At 38.3% G+C, this 24,649-nt stretch overlaps 1 protein-coding gene across 4 annotated transcripts in view; it reads left to right on the top strand.

The window, feature by feature from the left end:
• Positions 1-24,649, top strand: part of sdk1b (sidekick cell adhesion molecule 1b) — a 410,315-nt gene that overhangs the window by 339,200 nt on the left and 46,466 nt on the right. For all 4 annotated transcript variants that reach the window (XM_028444442.1, XM_028444434.1, XM_028444426.1 and 1 more), the window contains 8 exons: positions 3,531-3,652; positions 3,755-3,867; positions 5,616-5,766; positions 9,836-10,076; positions 10,333-10,448; positions 16,593-16,779; positions 17,379-17,477; positions 21,433-21,627. In XM_028444442.1, the coding sequence (XP_028300243.1) occupies positions 3,531-3,652; positions 3,755-3,867; positions 5,616-5,766; positions 9,836-10,076; positions 10,333-10,448; positions 16,593-16,779; positions 17,379-17,477; positions 21,433-21,627 (1,224 nt within the window). The remainder of the gene's footprint in view (positions 1-3,530; positions 3,653-3,754; positions 3,868-5,615; positions 5,767-9,835; positions 10,077-10,332; positions 10,449-16,592; positions 16,780-17,378; positions 17,478-21,432; positions 21,628-24,649) is intronic.

The raw sequence follows: 24,649 nt of genomic DNA, 5'->3' as shown, positions 1-24,649 counted from the left end.
AGACAATTTTGGCTCCACGCCGTGAAAAACTAAAGCAGAAAACAATTGAATATATCATGAGGAACACAAATCATAAAACATCCACATACAACAAAACACATCCACATACCGTGTGCACCTTCTGTGCAAACATTCAGGAGTTGTTAGATTACTTTGTTCTTCAGCGTGTCCATGGCTCAGCAAACTTTTCTGAGCTCTTCTTTCAATCAACACACCTGCGTGTGCGCTAATCAGTATATAACCACCCTGGGTCAGTAGCGCAACAGTCAAATCAAAAATTGTGGATTTTACAACTTAAATGACCAATATTACAAAGAAAAGAAATATACTTCCTGCGACAGCTACACTAGCACTCACTGTTTCATAAGATTTGTTTTACTTGTGTTTTATTAAAATGAAAAAATTGAAGAGTTTCAATTGCGGTTCCTTTAAGTCAGCCTCTACTCTCTAACTGTTCTCTGTGGCTTTGTGCGTCTGTCGTATACCAAGAACATAAGTTGCCAAAAAATAAGTGCAGCTCTTTCACATCATAAGACTTCACCTAAAAGAATCTCCAGTAATTTGCCAGTTGGACTCCACAGAGACAGAGTTCTAGTCTCAGTGATCAGGTGCTGTGGGGGAATCATTAGTGGGTTTTAATCCGTCAGCCCCCCTCGGCCCCGCCGGGCGGCCACAGCTGGCCGTCCAAAGTGCCTGTTTCCTTTCACTACTCATTGTCACAGAGATTGAACAATTTCAGCAAAGGGAACAGGTCAAATGTAATGTCACAGGTTTGTAGTCCACTCAGACATTTATAGGCACTTTAAGGCATGATCGTGAACTATGCACTTAATTCACTTTCACCTCCAGTGGTATGGATTTATCTCTTTCTGGATTGTGTTGTCGACCTTGAAAATATAAAAGAAATTGGTCAGACAGACAGATATCCAGCTTTGGCTCAGACGTCCACACTTTGGTTTAAATGGACTTTTTTCACTTCTCACTGATTTTTGATCTTTTTTTGTGACCAACCACAGATAAAGTAACAAAAATCACCGGAGGCTCTTTCCTGGCTCTCTTCTATAATAATGGGTTTTGCCTCTATTTTTCTGCTCAACACATTATTGGGAGAGCAATTTTAATGTTTATTCACGATATCAACGCCATCACATGTTTTTTAAGAGTAGTCATGTCAAAACCTGGCATTGTTCTGTCAGTTTTGGCTTAGAAGATAATTTTCTTCCTTCAAGGAAGAAGGCTTGTAGCTGCTTGACCAAATAACTAACATTTTGAAAACTGTGCCTGTATTTCATCCAAAAGTTGTGTCTCTGATAGCAATTTACTCACAAACAAAATGTTGAAGGTAGAAATTGCCACTTGCAAGTTTGTTCCTGACTTCGTGTTTTTTGGGCAAATGTTAAATGACTTGAACTTCGGAAAAGTTTTGTACATTTGTGTTGTGGGATTTGGAGTCCCGTAGAATATTGCATGAACACAGTTTCTTTAAAGGGGCAGTATTATGTAAAAATCACTTTATAATTGTTTTTCTACAGTGATATACATCCCTTTAGCCTCATTCAGAGAGCCAAAGTTGTTTCCTTCCTCCCTTGTTATTTTACATTTTGTAAAAAGTCAGCTCCAAACCGTGGATTTTTCTCACGATGTGAAAATCCAACTCGCCTGTTTGGAGCTGACTTTTTACAAAATATGAAATAACAAAGCAAACTCCTCCTCCTGACAATCCTGGCTCCTCCTACCCTATAAGAATGTGAGCTCCTCCCTCTCAAACTACCTCACAGCTAAAACAAACACTGCGGTTTAATATAGAATAGACATTATACTTTATTGTCATATATGTAAAGCTACATACACAAAATGTGTTATCTGCATTTAACCCCTCCCTGAGGAACAGTGGGCAGCAACGATATAGCGCCCAGGGAGCAGTTAGAATCAGTTCCATTTTTAGTAGCCGTTACACCGTCTCGTATTGCCTTTGAGAGGATCTGACGTGTTTGTGACCCAATGCAATGCAGCGGTTGGACAAAACAATGAACTATCACCTTGAATTGACTATTCCTGTGTGTGGTAGTGGTGCGGATGACAAGAAAGCGACGTAGCAGCTCCGGTGAGTGTTTGGAACATCTGAAACAGCTGACTGACTGGGCTGCTGCTGCTGATGTGATAAACTCACACCGTGGAGCAGCGTTTGCTGTCTCACAATCACAATAGTCGCTTAAATAACCATGAGTTTTACTGTAATGTGCATGAAGGCTCCAAAACTGCCTGTTTTTAGAAGCATCATTAAACTGACTTTTCAGTGGCTAAAACTCTGGAAAACAGGTGAATTTGGGAAAATAAAGCTCAAATACTATGTTTTTGGGGTTGTTACAACAAATGGAGATGAGTGAAAAATAGCATAATACTGGACTTTTAAGAAATGTTTTTACTTCATTCTTACCAGGATTTTATGTTTATCTTCGCCAGACAAAAAAAGACAGTAATTCTATTGACGTCATTCATTGTGTTCCTCGTGACATGCTGTGACTCCGATATCGGCCGTATTCAGGGGCATCTGTAGATGCCAAAATATCAATTGTTTTGTAAACAATGTTTACTACTTTAAAACACCTGAAATGTCACTTTTGGCATCGGTCGTGGATGAGAACAACATTTTGATGAAATATACTGTAGGTAAAAAGGAGGATTTATGTGATTAATCAACTTTAATGTTTAAATTAGTAATTGCTCCTTTTTCTGATGCTTGAATAACCCATCAGTTTTTTTTTTCTAAATATATGCATTTGGTTTCTGCTTAGTTAGTATTATAAGGTGTTCTTTTTTATTTTCAAGAGAAATTTGTTATTTAGATTTCTATGTCGTACATACATATTATTATGTAACTTAGGGCTGGGTGTTATGGACCAAAACTCATATCTCAATATGTTTTCTCAGAATGGTGATATACGATATAAATTAATATTTTTAGCGCAAAAAAGTCTGTCCAGAAAGAAAATTCTGGATTAAATTTGCTGATGCAAAATGCCACACAGGCACATTTATCAACAAACAGGTGCACATGTGACACTTTTGGCTTTTTCTCCTATAAGAGACAGCATGTGTGAGTGAGTTCTATAGTGTGTCTTGTTTAGGGGAAGGTCTGGCTTAGAACATACTCAGAAATCCATTTAACTGTGCTTTTTATGCTGTTCAGAAAAGTAACGAAAGCAGTGACTCCTAAAATTTGGATACAAAATAAATATAATAAATATATCATAAAAATGGAAATGTTGTAAAGAGGGACACTGTGGTCTGTACTGGTTGATTGTATAAATCAAAACAAGTAAAAAATATAAAAAAAAAGATATATCTTGATATAGACAATATTGTCATTTTCTATAGCGCCAAAATAGAAAACTCGATATATCTTGAATCATGATATATTGCCCAGCCCTAATGTAACTACAAATTGTATGTATTTATGATGAAGTAATGGCATTCCTTGTTGTTTCTCATGAGCTCAGATTCTATCTTTCATTTTGTCTGATCTGCAGAACTTCCTGGTGCTCCAACAAATTTAGTCATTTCCAATATTAGCCCTCGGACAGCAACGCTGAAGTTTCGCCCTGGTCGTGATGGAAAGACTGCCATATCACGTTGGATAGTGGAAGGACAGGTCTGTCTGTCTGTCTGTCTGTCTGTCTGTCTGTGTGTGTTTGTGTAGGGTCAGTGTTTTGCATGCAGCGGTGAGTGTGTAATACGACCTTTTTTATAACAGGTGGTGAATGAGGATGGAAAGGAGGAGGAATGGAAAGTCGTCTACAAAAACGAAAATCAACCGAATGCAGACACGCTGGAGATCCCTGATCTCACACCGTTCACTCAGTACAGGTGAACACACACACACACACACACACACACACTACTCCTCACTGCTTTCTGCAATGCTCAGGTGAACTTCTATAAATCACAGAGACAAGGAGAGAGGCAGTTCTATCTGAGACTTTTCTGTTTGTCAGCACCTTCACAGCTGCTGCATGCAGATCCCTATTAGCCCTTCTGTAACTTGCTTGCGGCAAAGTAGGGGTGGGGATGATGTCCAGGGAGAGGAGGAGGGAATCAGAAACAAAGGAATGACAGATGTAGAAAGCAGGAAATGGGAAGAGGAGAGAGATGAATGTCTGTAATCCCTCCTTGAGCACTTTGGGGATCTTGAAGTTTGTAAACCAGATCAGTCGTCACTCCCTCACACCCCCATCACACCCTCTCTTTTCTCATTCCTCACTCTGTCTGTTCTCTGTGTTTATCTGTCTGTCTGCGTCTACCTCCTACTCCCTGTATCTCTGCCTTCATCTGTAAAGGAACGCAGAGTGTGTATGAACACACCAAACACTCCCAGGGATTATGTTGTCACAGGCAACACCGCTGGGGGGTTGATGAAGTGTTGCACTTGTCTGTGTTTCTCATTCTCGCTTTAAGTCCCACTCTCGACACGCTTATGCCTTTTTTTTCTTTTTTTTACCGCTCACAAGCACAGTGAGGCATGGTTGCATTTAAAAGAAACTAAAGCACAAGACGCTCCCTCATGGCTACAGACAAGTGTGTATGGTTACATATCTTTCACTGACTGACTGAAGGGTTTGGTGTTTTCACATGACTGAACAACTTCTGATGGTAAGCTCTACCAGCTGGTGATTGAATAGAAATTTCATTTCAAGTTGCGAAACATATGCCCCTAGTTCTAAAAATGTATAAATCACGAATTAATGCATTAAAAATGAGAGCATACATATATGCATGGGTCCTATAAATGTTTATTTAATGTATCTAAGCCAGCAAAAAAGCCTTTGGGGATTGTCTTCAGTTTTGGTGCTTTTATTGCTGTTATTTGAAGAATATATTGAGTTTTTGGTGGCAACACATTAGTATTTACTGTGAACAATATATTTGAAATCCTCCTCTGAGAACTGAAATATCTTTACGACAAGTTTTCACAAGAAGGTCAAAGAGTTTGATTATAATGACTGTATCATCCGATGCTTTCAAAAACCTCATTAACTTATGAGAACAATTACACTGTATATTCATAATGATAATAATGATTTTAATGCTACGTCATATCTTTAACTGTGCTTTAAGCACCTCCTCAGACACATTGTGTTCTTTGTCCAACTATTGACAAAAAACACTGATTGTGAGTTCAAGGTTGGACAAAAATAATGTACATCAAAACACAGCACTCCCATAGCAACCATTAAACACCAAATAATGATAATTGATCGATCAAAATTATAATTTTGATTATTTATTTTTGGTATTCATCAGTGTGTGCAATAGAATACACAAGAAATGCAACCGTTAAACAGGAATGAACATATGCAGCATGGTTTAATCTGTCATCTACTGCTGTTTGGATTATTGCAATGTCTGTTCATGTCATCCCCAAAATAGAAACACTAAAGTAAATAAAATGAGTAAAAGTAAAAAAATAAAATACAATGGTCTTCTCTGTATGTGTTTGAAAGTGTACTTTTCTTCTCTCTGCTTTAAACTGTGACAAACTTGTCTTTTTACAAACCCAGCTGAAGTTCAAGTAACAGAACGTGATGTTGAAGCCAGTGTTTCCTTGTGTTCTTCAGGTTCAGGGTACAGCAGGTCAACATCGTAGGTGCTAGTCCAGTGAGCGCCCCCTCAAGGCTGATCCAAACTCTGCAGGCGGCCCCTGACACGCATCCATCTGACCTCAAACTGTTGTTTGCCACACAGACCAGTCTGCGCTTCAGCTGGAAGGTACCACAGCAAACAGCACACTTACCTTAGCAAAGCATTAACCCTGTATTTGTACCTTCACCCATGTTCAAACTATGCCTTTTTAGCTGGGACGTTCAGCGTTGCTTTGCCTCACCTCTGCATGTTAGCCCTATGTTTATGTATATATCAGACCTGGCAGGACGATAAGCACGACTCAGCAGCAGCAGCATCAGGGCTGAACAGGTTGAGTGGCTGACAGCCTGTGATCAGTGTCGGTCGTGGTTATCAGTACTAACACTAATCTGTTATATTTCCCCTTCGCCAGAGCAGCAGAACCTGCAATGTAATTTTCCTTTCATTCTCTTTTCTTTTTTTCATTTTCACTGCCATTTTTTACCCTTTCCCTCTTCCCTACGCTTATTTCACTCCTCCTTTCCCTCCTCTATTATAGTATAAATGGAGAGCAGAAAATTTTCCATTTAAGAGTTGGAATGAGAAAAAGAACCTGTCAAATCGGGCTCTGACACTGAGGCGCTATGGGCTACCTGTGCTGCATGATAATGGGATTTTACCTGCATGTTAGTGCCAGAGCCTAAATATTGCAAAGCTCCTTTTTTTCTCTTGATGTAATGTAACCATCACAATGGTTTTAGCTAAGGCTAATATTCTAAGCTGCATATTAGGGGGTAATAAAGCTAAAGTGACGTTCTGTATCACAGCTCCTAAATGCTAAGCTGTGCTAAATCACTGTGGTATTTAACAAGAGTGTGTATCTCAGTCCCTTTTTTATCACGCAATACAATGAAACCTCTGTAAAATCCATCCCAAACATTTGGGGAATTATAAAGTGACGGACTCAAGTCTCAGTATTCATGGTAAAGTGTAGCATGAGGTCTGTCTAGAACAGTGTTTCTCAAATGGGGGTACGCTATGACATTACAGGTGGTACTTGAGAGAGGGAGAGTAAAATTAACAAATGAAAGCATTAAAATATAGGGTTTTATCATGTTTATTTTTAGGTAAAAGATAATAATCATACTAAATATTACCAGCAACTCGCAAAACAACAACAAAAACACAAAATAAGAGAAAAATATACCGAATAATAAAAAGAACAGACAAATGCAGAAAATGACACCAAAAACACAAACTAAGAGAGAAAAATACTTACTATTACCAGCAACACACAAAATGGCAACAAAGATACACTAAATGAGCGAAAAACACACAAGACCACAAAAAATACACAAAAATAACAGAGAAACATACAAAACGACATAAGAAACAACCAAACAACACCAAAAACACACACACACACAAAATAATTGAAATAATACCAACAACACACTAAATGACACTTCAGGAGTGAAATGACCGTAAAGAAATAAATCTATTCAGGGAGCACAAAACACTGTTTCATTCCACTTATTTACAAAATGAGATTATTTCAAATGTGTGTTATCACTCCTTTATTCCATCATTATGCTCTATAGTTGTTTTTTCACAGTATTCTGAGCAAAATGTTGTAGTCATACAAAGGGGTACTTGGATTCAAAAGTAAGAGAAAGGGGGTACTAGATCCAAAAAAAATGAAGTATATGAAAAAAGAGAGACTATGACCAGAAAAACATGAAGGGAAGTAACAGCAGTAAGGTTGGAGATTGACACAATCACCAAAATAACCGTAATCCTGAGCACGAGTCTGACACCTGTCATCAAGATCCAAATCGGTGTGTTTATTTTAAGGCTTAACAGACCTGAAAATCTATTCTCTCAGTTTGTCAAAGCTCCCATCACAGATGTGTTTTGTGCTTGTCCCCATTTCATTTTCTACCAATTCCAAGCAGATAGTAGTGTGTAAATTCATAAAGCAATCAGAGTGGGAGAATGTATTCATTCAGTCATCGTCTGTATGCATAGCTGCTCTTTCCTGCACATGGCCATGCACACATGCAATGATCTGGAGCTTATTTGAGCCGAATCAGTGTGTATGGAAGGACATACCCTGACCAGAATGTCACTATAGCACATCCACATTCACTCCTACAGGCATTTTAGAAACTGCTGCTCGCCTAATATACAGTACATGATGTTGTACTGAGGGATGAAACTAACCACTAACACCCTCATCAAGAAAATGCTGAATCTAAAAAATGTTTCATTCATGTAATTATGGATTGCATTGTCAGTTTAGACATCAATGAGTTATGTGTGTACAGTTGCATTGTTTCACTTAGTAATTGAAATGTTTTCTTGGGGCGCAGCTGTTGACGTTCCCTTTTTTATTTAACCAGTAGTGCAGTGGTTTTCAAACTTTGTACCCGCTTTTGTGTAGGGGTGTGAAAAAAAACGATTTCACAATTTATCTTGATTATTTTGGGTGCCGATTTTTAATTTTTTTTTTAATTTAAAAAATCGATTTTTTTTTTTAATTTAAAAAATCGATTTTTTTTTTTTTTTTTTTTTTTTTTTTGACATTTAATCAATATTTGTGTATTTGTGCAATATTTCAGTGGTTACAATGCTTTCAATGTGTTGCAATGGTTACTTGATGCACTTGATTTTATGATGGCAGTGTGTAATGCCTGCTGTTCAGATCAGTGTTTAAACTGACAAGATTATAATTTTTTCTGATTTTTGCGCATTATCAGTAACAGTTGTTACAATGCCGTCATTATGTTGTCATGGTTACTTTGAGACTTCTACACAGTAGATTCAGTGATAACATCGTATCGTGACCCAAGTATTGCAATACATATCGTATTGCAACACCCTTGCCAATACTCACTCCTACTTTTGTGAGAATACGACATTTTTCTCAGAATACTATGAAAAAACCACTATAGAGCATCATGATGGAAGGAGTGATTACACACATTTTAAATCATTTTATTTTGTAAATAAGTGGAATAAAACAGTATTTAGTGGCTCCTGAATAGATTTATTTTTATAGTTTTTATCATTTCCGTTCATCTTCCACCTGGTGTGGAACCATGGCTGACCCTTGTACTTTCAGTTCATGTTCTAATCAAGATTATTTCCATCATCATTATTATAATGATAATTTTTAATGAAAAATACACATTACAAAAACCAGATTTTTAATGTTTTCATTTTTTAATTTTCCTCTCTCTTTCTCTCTCAAGTACCCCCTATAGAGCCATCCCGTACACCTTGAGGTACACGTATCCCCATTTGAGAAACACTGCACTAGCCGACTCTAGTGTCAGTGAGATGCAGAACTTTTTCAGTTGAAAATCCCCATGTGTATTTGTTAATATTGCAGATAATTAGTACCTGTATTATTAGTGTGATGTCTCTTTCATGTACGTAGGTAGAATGCAGTGGTACAGCGATGGCCCAAAACCCTTCTTTGTTTTTATCTTAAACCCAGTTACTGTATTCATATATTTGGCTTGAGTCACGTCGCATCAATTGCAAGAGTGATGACCATTAAAACGGAACTGGAAATTTAAAATAAAACACCCAGATAGGGATGGGCGATATATCGATATCTTTTTCTATTTTGGCGAGATAGAAAATGACAATACCGCGTTTATCGAGATATTTTTTTTTATAGCTTATTGTGTATTGAAATACTTGTTTTAGGAGTCACTGCTTTCGCTACTTCTCAGAACAGCATGAAAAACATAGTTTGATGGATTGCTGACTGTGTCCTAACCCAGACCTTCCCCTAAACAAGTCACACTATGAAACTCACTCACACATGCTGTCCCTTACAAGAAAAAAAAAGCCAAAAGTGTTACATGTTGTGCAGCTGTTTGTTAATGAATGCGCCTGTGTGACATTTTGCATTAACAAATCTAACCCAGAATTGTTTTTCTAGTCAGACATTATTTTAATTAGAAATATCAAGATTTATATTGTATATCCCAATTTAGATTTTTTTGGTCCATATTGCCCAGCCCTACACCCAGAAATAAAATTTCTCAAAACGTTATTCTTTTGTTGTGGCCCGTGCCAAATGCTCCATCATGGACCGCTACAGGTTGGCAGCCCAGTGGTTGGAGACCACTGCCGTAGGCCGTTAGTAGCACTTTATATCTTATTCCTTACCTTTTTGACCTGATTGTATATTTTCTTCCAGCCTCTGCCTGAATCTGAATACAACAGCAGTCCAGAGACGGTGGGCTACCGACTCCGTGTGTTGAGAACAGACGGCCTGGGGGACCACAAGACCGAGCCTTTAGACGCAGCCGTGAGCGTCACTGAGGCCACAGTGGAAGGTCTGAATCCCTGGACTGAGTACCATGTTCATATCCAAGCCTTCAACTCCATTGGACCAGGACCGTGGAGCAACACCATCGCAGCACACACAGCAGATTCTGGTACGAGCCGCATCCTTTCTCCTGCCCTTACACAGACATTTGTTAACTATTGTGTTTGCAGAGCAATAGAAGTCAGACGGATGAGTATTTAAGTGCTCTAATTACCTCACTGAGCCTCCTCTCATCCCGCTAGCACTTTCTGCCCTTTACACACTGTCTATATCAGTAAAGAGAAGACTGATTGTGAGAGGGAGAGGGGTGGTGATTGAGACAAGAATCAGAATTGACTGTGTGCGTGTGTGTGTGTTTTTACTAGTTCCATCTGGATCTCCGCTGAATGTCACTGCTGAGGCTCTGAGCTCCACCAAGATTCTGCTCACATGGTCCGCTCTGCCTCAAGCACAGAAAAACGGCCTCATTCTTGGATATAAAGTAAGCAACACATCAACACACGAGTTCTCACTCACTCCTTCAGTCCCATTATCACCTCCTCAAACACCTTCTTGTGCTGACGCGCACAGACATGCTTAAAAACTACCAGACCAACATGATGAAACATCCCGTAACTGCGTCTGTTAAATCCTCCTCGTACAGCACTGGTAAAAACTTTGTGCTGTGAGAAGCTGGTGTGTGTGTGTGTGAGCATGAGGTTACAGTATGTGTGGAAATAAAAAGCACAACATAATGCTCAATAGAAAGGATGTACCGATCATTCACCATTTAAGAAACCTCCACACTGCTGAGTAAGCAGTGTCAGTGCCGGATCCTTTCAGATCCTTTCAACGGATACGGACACGTCTCCATCCGGTCGGCCTTTTTTACGGTAATTTGTGTACTATTTAAAAGATTGAAAGGTTAAAAATGATGAGAAATTTATGTTTTGAGTGAATTTCGATTTATTTTGGTTTTTATGTCAATGTGTATTGTGTTTTTATCTGTTTTTTTTTTTAAATTCACAATTATCACCACAAAATTGTGTACTATTAAAATATTTAACAAACGTATGGTCAGTTTACATTAAAATATCACGTCCCAACAGCTCTGTCGTAAGGATTACGAGTGAAGGACGTGATGTAGTCTACGAGCATGTGTGTGTTGAAAGAAGCTAGCAATCAAGCTAATGCTAAAGCTAGCGGGAGCAAAGAACCAGTGGCCCACAGCGCTAATGAACAGTGAAAAAAACTACTAACAAGTGAAAATATTACACATGCTGAACTTAATTTCTTTTTGTAGAATAATTGACTTTTAGGAGCTTTTATCCTGTAATCTGTTGCAAGTTATTTTTACATTGATATTTTTACATTTAAAGGGGACATATCATGCTAAATCCACTTTTTTGGCCCTTAAATGCATTTTGTTGTATATTTAGATTGTTTAGAAGCACAGAAAAGTTCAAATTAGTCTCTTCAGGTGCTCCGTTGATATCTTTATGTTCTGTTTTGGTCATATTTTTCAATCTGTTTCGATTTTTCTATTCTCTATTACGTTTTTTGAACAATAACGTCACAGTATTTGCAGCGGAACTGCCAAATTAGGACATCGACTCCAGGCCCAACACTTCGAGCAATCCGCCATTTTTATTTCTCGCTTTTATTTTGTAGTCAAAGCTCAAAGATGCCAAAGTTACGAGAGGAAGAGTCAAAATGTTTGGTTGTTGGATGTAGTAACCCACACGCTTCATTACACCGTCTCCCAGCATCAGAACCTTTTCAAAGTGCCTGGTTGAGTTTTATTTTTCACAGAAATGTACCCACATCTGTGGGTAAGGTCATTTTTGTGTGCGCAAAGCACTTCAAGGATGACTGCTTCTGCAACCTCCACCAGTATAAAGAAGGATTTGCCGAAAGACTTTGTCTGATTGAGGGTTCAATTCCTTCTGTCTTTGGAGACGACGAACAGAGCACTTCGGTAAGCTGTAAATAACGCTAAAAAGTGTGATGATTAGATTTTATTAGCATTAGCAGTTGCACCGTCTTCATATGTTAGCGCTGTGTGCTCGTTTTAGATCCTTGATGATATGGCCTACGTGATTTAATTTAAGTCTAAAGTTTTCATTAGTCATTTCATTTCTTTATTTGTAAAACCAAAATACTGCTGTACACTATTTTTGACAAAGACCTCAAAACAAGTTTTATTTGTTTTTAAAGTGTGAAAAACAAAAATCTAAAGGACCTGATATAATTTAGTACTTTAGACTTTAAACTTTTCATTTATATTTGATATAACTACCTCATGTGCAGTTAAAACAACAAGTTGTATTCTTTCATGGGTATTGTTCAATATTTTATCATAAAATAAGATTGGAACATTTAAGGTGTATGCTGTCAGTTATAAATAAAAAAATTGGGATCGGCCAAAATTGGAATCGGCAGGTCAGGCTTTTTAAAATTCGGTGATTGGTGCACTCCTAGTCAATAGCAGAAATTTTAATTTAGCCCAATTTTTTAAATATTTCATAAATGTGACAGAAGAACATGACTCAGATGTTAACAGAGTCGTCTTCTGATCAGGAGGTTAAGGGTTCCATCCCATTCTGTCTATATGTTGAACTGAACTCTAAGTGGTTTCCAATGGTAGAGTAGCACTGGTAGCTCTACTTCACTGATGTCAATGGGTGAATATAGCTGACATCATAGGTCCTCTGGGAATATTTCAATGGTTCTAAAGTGCTTTAGAAATCAAGTTAATTTACCATGTTATTAACTGTCCTAATAATTTTTAGTGACTCTGCATAAGTCATAAACTTCAGACCTGCTTTCTGAAAGATTTTGAACCAAAGTGCATCTGAATGTGATTAAATGAGACCTTTTTTTTTAGCGTTTAAAGTCAAACCGTCTTGATGGCGACCCCTACTTGTGTTCCTTTAAAAAGGGTTGATGGATGTAATGATTAACAAGAACGTCTCTTTAACTCTGAGTGACAATCAAACCCTGACCTTGTGACTCAGTATCGAAGCACGTTACTTATAAGCTTCATCATCAACTTTGTAGCAACATTTTAAACTGTGCTGTGATTATGAGAACAGTAAAAAGTGAAGATAAAATAGAAAGATTAAAGTCAAACTGATAAAATTCACCTTTTTTTTATAATGTAAGGTCAGGATTTTACAGTGAAATCAAAGTTTGGTGAAATGGGTTGTCTGTTAAGATCTTTGTAGAAAATGACAAGGCCAAAGAGAAGAATGAACAAACAAAACTAAGAATTTCAGTGACTTCCCACTTTGCTCACATCACATACTGGTTATTATTGCAGCCTCATTCACTGATATATACAAGCATCACTCAAAATAACTCCTCACTTTCTTTATAATTTATTATCTACTACATAAATCTGATATTTGACAGAAATATTACTTATACAACATGCATTGTCATTATGTGATGATAAAAAAGTAGAATGTAACAGGAGGTTGTAGAAAAAGTTGGAGAACAATTGTTTTTATTGTTGTGATATGAGTGCACTCATGATAAAATGTTTGGATCTGCAGTTGATGAATATTTTAGACATGATTATGCGGCAGTTTTTGCCAGCAGAGAAATCATGTATTCACAAATTTAAAATGTTAGAAAGTATTACACACTCAAAAGGTTTTTATTTCAAATGATTTTATTTTGTATTAACTCAGTCATTCTTGAAGCATCAATTTCTTCTCTTTGACGTGTAGTTGATTCATTCCTCTGGTTTAGGGGCCATATATGACCCAATTTTATTTATTTTTCTTTCTTTTTTTAAGAAAAAGGAGCAATTGAATTGTTAGAAAGACATTGACGAGCTGGTACGCATCATTCGCCAGCTGCGAAAGAGGTGGAGAAAAGCAAAAACAGAAGAAAAAGAAGACCTTAAACTTCTATGGGGTGATCTGAAGAAGCAGCTAGCCAAGCTGTGCTGGGCAGAATGAATCAGGAAATGAAGAAAATGGAAGGAAAGTTTGAGAAAGTACTTTTTCAAAGATCTCTTCAAATTTCCTCGGCAGCTGTTAGATGAAAAGCAAAGAGGGAAGCTGATCATCTCCAACAATGAGCTAGAACACCACATCAAGGGTCAGTATACAGATGCAGCCAGAGCCAGACCACTTGACACACCAGGTTATGTGCCACGTCCGACCCCCCAAGGACCCTGTTTGACACCTCCCCACCCCAGTTAAGGGAGATCAGAGAGGTGCTCAGAAAGGCCAGATCGGCATTGGCACCAGGTCCAATCGGGCTCCGCTATAAATTGTACAAGAACTTTCCACGGGTGAAAAAGGTCTTGTGGAAGCTAATGAGAGTTGTGTGGAAAAAGCGGTGCATACTAGCAGAGTGGTAGGAAGCATTTGGAACCTTCATTCCCAAGGAGCAGAATTCCACCACAATTGTTCAGAAGCGTTCCCTTGTTGAATGTGGAGGGGAAAGTCTTTTTCTCAGTCCTTGCAAGAAGAATGGCCAGCTTCTTGCTTCTTGTTGTCAGAAGACGGCGCTCCCAGGGTCCCCAGGATCCATTGAGCATTCAGCCATAATCTGGAAGCAGATACAACGTGCCAAAAGGGAGAAGAGTGATCTGCATGTGGTGTGGCTAGATCTGGGAAAACAGCAACATCATTTGTATGAATTTTGTGGGATCATTTGCGAGAAATTGATTTAAAAAAAGAGTTCTTGCAACAAATTGACTGCAATCATGAGTCGAGCTGAGAAAAAATGTGTCCCCATATATTGGGGTGTTTCATTAAATATGTGAAATTGAAGGATGTTTTCCCTGTCCATTTTACTTTCAACAAAATCTTTCAAGTGGTTATTTTTTTTTCCTCTGGCGGATTGGATTACAGGTTAACAATAAAATGCTATAGGAATGAAGGAAGGAAAAGGAAAGGACATTCCTAGGTTGGACAGAAGAGATAAAGGTAGACAGATAAACATTCAATATGATGGTCACTGTTGGATAAACCTCATGCTAAATATTAAAAAAAGTATTATCCAAAACTTGTGATTCAGACGTGACAGAATATAAGTCTCAATTTAAAAAATGTCAACTTTTATCAGAAAAGCGTTTAATAAAGACAACATCTCACATAGTTTGGTGTACCTGTTTATTTTTTACAGGGCTTACTGAAGCCTATCTCAGCTGTCACTAACCAATCACAACTGAGCAGTTCATAAAGAACTAATTTGGTGATCCGTACAGTGTGTGGCAATTGCACCTCATAATAATCACACAAAACAGGGAACAAATCTTTGGAAGTAAAGGATCATCTTTGGGGGTTGGATATTTTGTGTGCATGTGTTTCGTCTTAATTCAAAAGCAAAAAGTGTATTCGTTATTTGTGATAATGCTTTTATATATGATTAAAAAACAAGTCTGATACAAATGTGAAATTCCCGACATGTCTTTCAAAGCACAAACCGCTCTATATGTGAGTGTTTTCTGGTGAATCCACACTGTGCAGCTTGCTCATCACGGTAATAGATGGGAGGTTGCAAACAAGCAGCAGTTTTTGTTTTACATCTTTCATTCCAGAGTAAATGTTGAATAGGAGCTCCCTGCTGTGTGTACAATTATGAGTTTTGTTTTGTTCTGTTTTTTTAGACTTTGGAGTGTGCGGTGACATTTTCTTCACTTCGATGCATAGTGATTAGGTGCTGTTAGTACTCCTGTTTAGTTGTTGCCAGGTGAAGGACACTGAGTACTAATTTATTGTCTCAGACAAAGATGGATACATGATTTAAGCGTTCAGGTTTGCTGGTGTTGTTTTATTTTGAAATATGGTTATATTCTTAACAATAAAATTAATTTGGAAAAATAAAACACCCATTAGACCATTGTCTGTGGTGCTTTTCAGATGCTATTTGTGGTACAGACACTCTGACCTGTAACTGTGGAAAACAGTCATACGATTAAAATAAAAGCATTAGTACACAACTCTGTGTGGTTTGGAATAAAGCTCCCTGGTTCAAGTAAGAGATTAAGATACTATCCTTATCAAGTTGTGGTGCTGTACAAAAGTGGACAAAATAGATACAGACATTTTAAAAACCTTTTTCTTTTATTTGAATCTATTTAAATTAGATGATATATATTTGTTTTTAATGTATTTTACAGCTGATTTAGGACCCGTTATCATAAGAGACGCTAACAGAAAGCTAACACAAGAGAAAAGTTAACTTTTATTAGGTTATTTATTTCAGGCTTTGTAATTGTAATTAATTGTAATTGAACTTTAGTCATTGAGAACATAATTGTAATGAACTTTTTGAAAATAATTGTAATTTATTTGTAATTGGAAAAAATGCTGGTCACTGTAATCGTAATTTAATTGTAATTGAACATGGGTAATTGAAAACTTAATTGTAACTGAAAAATGTAATTGACCCCAACCCTTGACAAAATCATAGTGTCTTGAATCATTTCTTGACCAGTTGCCCCACAACCCTGAAAAGATAGGTGGGTATAGAAAGAATCTCTTCTCAGAGTCTCAAAGGTTTTTCCTGAGCTCAGTTGCTGCCATTAACAAATCAGTGTTCTTTTAACATTTAAAGTCCCCACAGACCTTGGTGGTGTATTTAAATCTGTGTGTAAGATGTTGCCTTTTTGTCACCCTGACAGGTGCTGTACAGTGAGAAAGACTCAGAAGGTCCCCCCAGTGTTGAGGTGGCAGAAGGCGAAGGGAAAGTGTCGCTGCTTCTCGGAGAACTCCAAAAATACACGGTGTATGTGCTGCAGGTGCTGGCGTACACACGCAGGGGAGACGGACCCCCCAGCCAACCCGTGCTGCTAAGAACCAGAGAAGATGGTAGAATAACTCACTCTCCCTGTGTCTCACTGTCAGTTCACACTCATCACTGCAGATGTTTGCATCTGCATGTTCATGTTCACGCATGTTCACAAACGTCTTAAAGAGTGGTGAAGACAATTCCAGACATTATATAATATACTTTAATTCCTTATCTTTTACTTGTGTGGACAGATTGTGTACTTACAATAGAATACACAATCTGTACACACACACACACACACACACATACTTTTACACAACAACCATTACTTTGACATGCTTTAGCTGATGTGGAACATGAGGTTTCATCAGAATCAGAGTGAGGGTGAGAGAAAATTACATTTTCCGCTTCGTGTCTTGTAGAAGTGTCTAAACCTGACACATACGTGTGTGCATGCGAGAATTGAACATATGCACACACATCTGTGAGTGTCGGTGTAATCATATTTATGTATAGGAATATAAGAGGTGCAGCAGATGCTGATCCACTCTCTAATTTCAGCCCTGAAGGAGGCAGCAATCGTCTTTTTCTTCATCCTTTCATTTTTTCAAACTGATTTGTTCTTCCTTTAACGTCCATCTGTTTTTTTTTTTTTTTTTTTTTTTTTACATCCCAGTGCCTGGCCCAGTTGTGAGGATGGTGTTTCCAGAAGTACGACTGTCTTCAGTGAGGGTGGTATGGCAGCCACCTGCTTTCCCCAATGGCATCATATTAGGTACACACACGCACGCACGCACACACACACACAAAGTGAGCAACAATTTGAAAGCAGAATATGTTGTATGCTTGGGATGACAAAGCATTAATCACTGCAGGGTCTGAAGGAAGAAGTGATTAAACTTTTTTGATCTTTCAAAGGAAGCAAGAAAGCAAAGTCAGTAAAATGCAGCTGAGCTGATCCAGGTTAGAGTCTTTGAATGAGGGTCAGCTCTTTCTGTGTGTATTTTTGTGTGTTGTGTTATCACAGATGCTTTTTAAACGTGCACAGCTCCATTGTGCAGTTTATAATGGCTCATGCATACTATGCACTTTGCGCAGTGTGCAGTGAGAAACAGAAGGAATGGACGTATAGAGGAAAAGAGCTGAGAGAAATGTGTGAACTGCTGAGTTGGAAACAGTAAGAACAGAAGGGATGAGACTGCACAGACTAGATGTATAGAGGTGAGAAGAGGGTCGTGTGTGTGTGTGTGTGTGTGTGTGTGTGTGTGTGTGTGTGTGTGTGTGTGTGTGTGTGTGTGTGTGTGTGTGTGTGTGTGTGTGTGTGTGTGTGTGTGTGTGTGCGCGAGTGCGAGACGGGATGAGGGATATATTTCTCTTCTCAGTGGGGGAGGAAGTAGTGCAGGACAGTTTGAGTGATGTGTGACTGTATTGTTGGGGGGAGGACATTTAGTGTGACACCACTCTGACAGCAGGATGAGTGGGAGGGCAAGTCTCACTCTCTCCATCACAAAGACACACACACATAAAGCTGTCCTGCTGTGTCCTTGCTAGATGGTGTGTGTGTGTTTGTTTTATGCAGATAGAACACACACACACAGATACATGTTGTGTTCAGTGTTGATGATGGCCTGATTTCTCTTTGGGTTGCTAACTGTTGGGGGACTGATAGATGGAGGGTACAAAAAGGAGAAACAAAACAGCAGGTGTGCAGTTAGATTCCATCCAACTCAGTGACATATTTGTGATTTCCCTCAAGCTTTCTGCGAACTTTGCCTTAGGTTGCCAAATACACGCTTATCCATTTTCTATACACACACACAGGACAGTGGCTCTGGTCTGCTACTTGTGTGGGGTCATTAAATCGTGCAGCAGTATTTAACTGTACTAAGTTTATGTATTTATTTTTATGAATTTGAATCCTGGAAAGTAAATCAGATTTTAGATGGAGCTCATTGGTGACTAGAACGAGAAGCCCCTGACTGCAGCCTGCATTTCGGGGCGGCACTCAACGTTCAATAAACCAATCGCGTTCAGACTCCTAACCTTAACCCATATCTATTTTGTATGCCTATAGAATTATGTAACATACAAAATTATTTATATGGCACAATTGATTTATTTTGAGGTTGATTATTTTTAACTCTATAAGAATCACACAGCACAATAGCATGCCGCATTGAGTTCTGCCCCGAACTGCGGACTGAAAGCCAATAGCATGCCGACGTTGAGCTCCGCCCCGAACTGCGGACTGCAGTCAGGGGTACTTCACTAGAGCCCCTGAGGGCCCCCCGTGTTGGTTCTCTTGACCTACCACGAGGAGGGAAAGTCAAAAAATGCCTTGATTATGGGCGGGGCTCCTGGAGCAGTTAAAACATGCCCAGTCAATACAATAAAATCTCCAATGAACAATCTATGCTATCCTAGCTAGCCAATCATTACTTACTATACCTCTCTATTCACTCTTCTCTCAATCAAACCTACTCACCACAGATTGTAGAGCCCACAGGTGCTAGTTTTTATAAACTAGCACCTAACAGTGCTTGTTTGTGACGCAAGATGGTCCCAAATCATCACATGATCTTGTTCTCAGCCAATAGCAAAAATTGTAATTGTAATAATCAGGTTTAGAGGGCAGTCACTCTGACATTTTATAACTAAATATGCCAAATTGAAATACTTTGAATAAAATGTTGAGAGTTGGACCAGGATCATTCAACAGCACTACTTCATACCCAAATATATATTTGTATTCAGCTCTTTAAGCTTTAGAAATCCAGGAGCGTGAAGCTGCTTTTCAGCCAATCAGAGGTCTTTCTACTAACAGAGTGGTCCATGGGATGTTTTGGGCATTACCATTGGCTGCTGGACTGAAGTCAATGCATGTTCACGTACCATCGATAGTAAAAGTGCATTGGCAGGACAAGTCCCCATTGCAGCGTAAAGCACAACAATTACACGGCAAAGCAAGCCAAGAAAAGAAGACCGACGTGGAGAAGCAACAGTTTAAAGGCACAATCATGCCCGGGCGGCAGCTTTAACCGGAATATAGAAATTAAAAAAAAGAGACATTTTCTTTTCAGACAGACAATTCATGGCCGTCTGAAAGTAGAACCATACAGCTGATATACAGTATGTTCATCGTCATCATGACATGGTGTGCTATGCTGTCCTCCTACTGGACTTAGCTACTGAATCTCTACACTCCGCCTGATTTTTAGAAACACGCCTAACAGCAAAGCACTACTCTGAGAAATCAGTGCTATGATCAAAAAGATGAGCTTTAGGTGATGTAAATAGGGGGCAAATGCTTTCCTAGCTGTTCGAGGGCACTGTTTGAGACCATGTTTGTTCTAACTGAATGATAATAGAGTAAATAAAGTAACATAATGGAACAAAGAGGCAATGGATCAGTGAATACATTTTTAAATTAAAAATAGTTACAGTAACACTTGGGTAATAAACTTAGTTGTAAACATTTAAATGTAAAACCACAACCCTTCAGTAGCATTTTCAATCTGTTTCTGTAGTTGAAGTCCAAACACAGCAGTCTGACATGACATTTTTACCCACTGCACAACATCCAAATAAATCAGCATACCAGGTTGTCATGTATACATGTACAAGAAACATGATTTGATTATAAGTTCTACAATATGAATAAACCAAAACAAGGAATTATAGTTATGTTGTAGGCTTGTGTGTGTGTTGTAGGAATCATAGCAGTCAGTGTTCCCAAACCATAAAGTTTTAAAAAAATCATATGTATTTTATTTCCCAGTGTTTTATTTAGAAAAATTCCTACTTCTGCTTTAAAACTCATCACACAACACATGAGAGATTTGGCTTCTTGTATCAGTCAATGGGGATGTTGTAATGATATTAAAAACAAACCATAATGCGACGCCATGACCCACTTGTTTCATTGAAAGAGGATTTGTAATGCAGTTGTTATCCAATAATCTCACACAAGCAGCCATCCTATTAATATAGTCAGACTATATGATGAGATTATTACTTACACAAGCAGATGATGTGTCTCAGGCAAGATTATTATTCTGGCAGTCCCTGTGTGAACTAATCACTGCCTGTGTTTTTCCTGGATGCACGGGAGCGTGGTGAGTGTGTGCCATGTGTACAATGCAATCTTCATAATAAAAGTCTTTGTAAGAGGCCAGTGGCCTGTGAAAAGCTTGGACGGGGCTCAGTGGTTTGAGTGTACACTTATGTGTTGAAGGATGTTGGTGTTATTACATGGCCTGCTGCACATGAGACAGAGAAAGCGACAATCCCTGTTCACCACGGGTCACAGCCAAGGATATAGAAAGAGGTTATGTGTTTCTATATTATCTGTGTTAGGGAATGTAAGTAGGTGCCTGTGTCAGTGCCCACGGGACTTAGGTGTCAAAGTTACAGTTTTGTCTTTGGGAAATACAGAGACTTGAAGAAGGCTGTGCAAATCAAACTTACACAGAGGGGAAAAGGTGGCTTTTAAGGACTGCGAAACAAGATGTTTGTCTCCGTGTTTTATTGTGGAAATGAGGCTCGATGGTGTGGCACTGCGCACAGGCATGTTTACTCTACTTTCATGTTGTTCTCTCTTTGATACTTGTGGGCTCTCTGATTCAAAGAAAGATACAAAAACAAGTGGGAACAGTTTTGCACAGCAGAAATTCACACGTATCCCTGCCATCTTCCTCCTCCTTCTGTCGCCCCTTCTGTCTCCTCACTAGGATACCAGATCTCCTACCGCCTCGACCACAGGGACCCCCAGCGATGGACCACAGTGGAGGTGGGCTCCAACGCCCGCCAGTTCACCGTCACAGGCCTTTCCCATGAGCAAAGCTATGTGTTCCGGCTCACTGCTCGCACTGCCGTGGGCTGGGGCGAAGGACAGGAAGCCTTGGTCATTACTACTGACAGGAGAGGTAAAACACTCATGTGAGGATCTCATATATGTTTGTCTAATTATGTCATACTATAGCAGCAGTGATTCAACCTGCATGTCACTCTTTTGGGGCCAAATATTTTACAGTTTATAAATGCATGCTTACGACAGGTTATTAGGGCCACGTGAAATAAAAATAAATCTGAGCACTACGAGATTAAAGTTGTAGCATTTTGAGAATAAAGCCGTATAACTGGTAATGGTTTAGGGCTTAGAATTCCCTATTGAAGTTAACGCAACTAACACTGATAGTCCTTAAAGCTAGGGGAGGCGATTTTCTCCAGATACACTTTTTAAGTTTTTGGTTGAAATTGTCTTTATGTCCTGACAGAAATTACGAAGAAAATCTGTTATCTGTAGCAGCTGTAAACCTGTAAAAACTTCGACCAATGGAAAAAATTTGGTCATGTTTTTTAACATATATAATGGTAAAGTTTATTATTTACTTACTACTGAATGAGACATGAGACAACGAAGTTCCTACACAATACAAGCAATGAGCTGAGGTCCGCTTCTGCAGCAGCTGTGCGCATGCATGTGAGTGAGATGGAGCACAGAGGGGAGGGGCAAGGGGGCCAAAGGCGGAGCCGTCGGGAAGGCTACATTCAAAATCATGCTACCTTTTGAAAATCGCCTACCCTACCTCTAAATCGACCACTTCCAGCCAGTTCCTCCTCCTCAAAAGAGGCTTTCTGCTCTTTCTGGTTCTTTCTTCAGAACAAACGTAAACGTCTACAAAGTTGTTTTAAAGTCCTTAAACTGAGAACAGCTCAGTATTTCTCCCTGTGTGAAACTTAAAGAGAAGTATAATCTACTGTAACTAAATGTTCCACATTCTTCATAATGCACGAGTGACCACAACACAGACAAGATCTTGTTTGTATTTACATTTATTCTCATGAAATTACTTACTTTAATCTCAAAATATTACAACTCTAATCTTGAAGTATTATGACTTTAATCTCGTAAAATTACGATTTTATTTAGATACGACTTTATTCTCATAAAATTACTTCTTTATTCTCAAAATATTCGGAGTACCCAAATTTGTTATTTATTTTAATCATAATCATAATCATAATCAAGAGGTACTTTATTTATTCCAGGGGGAAATTACTTACGTTACAGACGCTCAAGTAATATTACAAATAAAAAGGATAAACACTAAACAAAGAAAGAAAGAGAAAGAAAAATTTACATAATTAAGTAAAAGACTATTATTTAAATAAGGATTAAATACAAGTGCACACATAGTAGTAAAAACTAATAATAATAAATAATATATATAAATAATAATAAAAATATAATACCGATATGTACAACGATTAAAGCTGTCAGGTTACAGTGATACAGTTACAGTCGTACATGCTAAAAAAAAATTCTTGTATAAAATTGGAAGCTAGGAATGTCTCAGAGCCCTTCTTTAATTAAAATCCATCTCAGTCTTACCCTGAGTCAAAATGTGTTTGAAAGTCCACCAGATCGACCAAACGTAGTAACTTGTCCAACTGACACCATAAATCTCCACGACAAACAATCTAAATCTTTCTATTGAGGAAAGATGTAATCACTGAGTTTCTTTGAAGCATTAAATGGATACATGTCCTGGAGGATGACATTTGATTTAACACCTCAGAACAGACTCGGTGTCACACAGCAAAAAAGGTCAAGAAGGAGTCAGAGGCAATAAATGTAAACCCTTCTTCCAGAGAGGGCACTAAAACACTGCTGTCAAAGCCCTTCACGCAATACTCTTAAATGACAACTGCTTTCCACTTGTGTCAGTTGTCCAGGCTCAGCAGTGTGAATTGTGAATGGATGAGACTGTAAACTGATGCTGTTAGCAGGTCCGTTGATTTTCTGCTCTTCATATCTGGAGTAAAAGCTTTTGACACATTCTCTTTTGCATTGGTTCCATCAAACATCGTGTGTTTAATGGATCATGGATTTGAATGGAAATATCCAAGGTCAATAATTGATTACTTTAGAGCAGTGGTTCCCAAACTATTTACAGTCCCGTCATTTAACATGAAGCCATGTACCCCCTACTCCTGCACTTTAAAAACATAATAATGTAGTCTCATATACAATTTAGCCATACAGTGAAGTTTACCCATCCTGTTGAGGAAAAATATATAATAATAATAATAACTACAATATTTGCATTATCTGAAGAAAATGCAAGGGAGGATGCAGGTGCTGGCCCACGTCCCACTGCATTAGCTTATCATTAGCATTAGCAAGCATGAGCATTATCTAGCATTAGTAGGGATGTAACGATTAATCGTAAGGCAGTTAAAAATCGATTCATAGGTATCACGGTTGATATCGATTTTCTGAAAATTATCCACAAGTGTAGGCGGCGGGCGGAGTCTGCTAATAGTTTCTTTCTGGCCGCCTTCTACTCTTAAATATGTTAATAAATGATTCATTACCCCTTTAGCACCGAAAGAATATCTGTAATATTACATGAATATCTGTAAAAGTCACATTTTTCTATTAGCTCTGTCTGCTAGCATAGCATCTCTTCTTCACTGCAAGATATCTGCATGCCATCCGACCACTGTATTACCAGCGCCCTCTGCTGGTCGAAACAAATATGACGTAAATCAGTGTAATCACGGGGTTTTTTTTTTTAAAGTCCAATTGTTAAGGCACAAAATACATTTTCAGTTGCACTTTTAAAAGAAAAATAACTATTATGCAGTTTTGCATTGTTTATTTTAGAACCAGAATTTAAATTGATAGGCTTCATTTTCATTTGTATTATTCCTTTATTTATTTCATTCAAGATTTATTTTTAGTTAAATTGCATTGTTTTGAATTGTTTATCAAGGAATTCTTTTGACAATGAAAAATAAAAGGAAAATAGTCCAGCATTTTCTAGTTTTTTTCCCCAAAAAAAAATTTGTCTACAGTCCCATTTTGTAAAATAAATCGTGAGAGAATCGTATCGTGAACCCAGTATCGTGAATCGAATCGTATCGGGAGTTGAGTGAATC

This window comes from Gouania willdenowi, chromosome 1 (genome assembly GCF_900634775.1).
Source record: "Gouania willdenowi chromosome 1, fGouWil2.1, whole genome shotgun sequence".
Lineage (NCBI taxonomy): Eukaryota > Metazoa > Chordata > Actinopteri > Blenniiformes > Gobiesocidae > Gouania > Gouania willdenowi.
The sequence above is the reverse complement of the archived record's forward strand: the minus strand, read 5'-3'. Positions and strand labels throughout refer to the sequence as shown.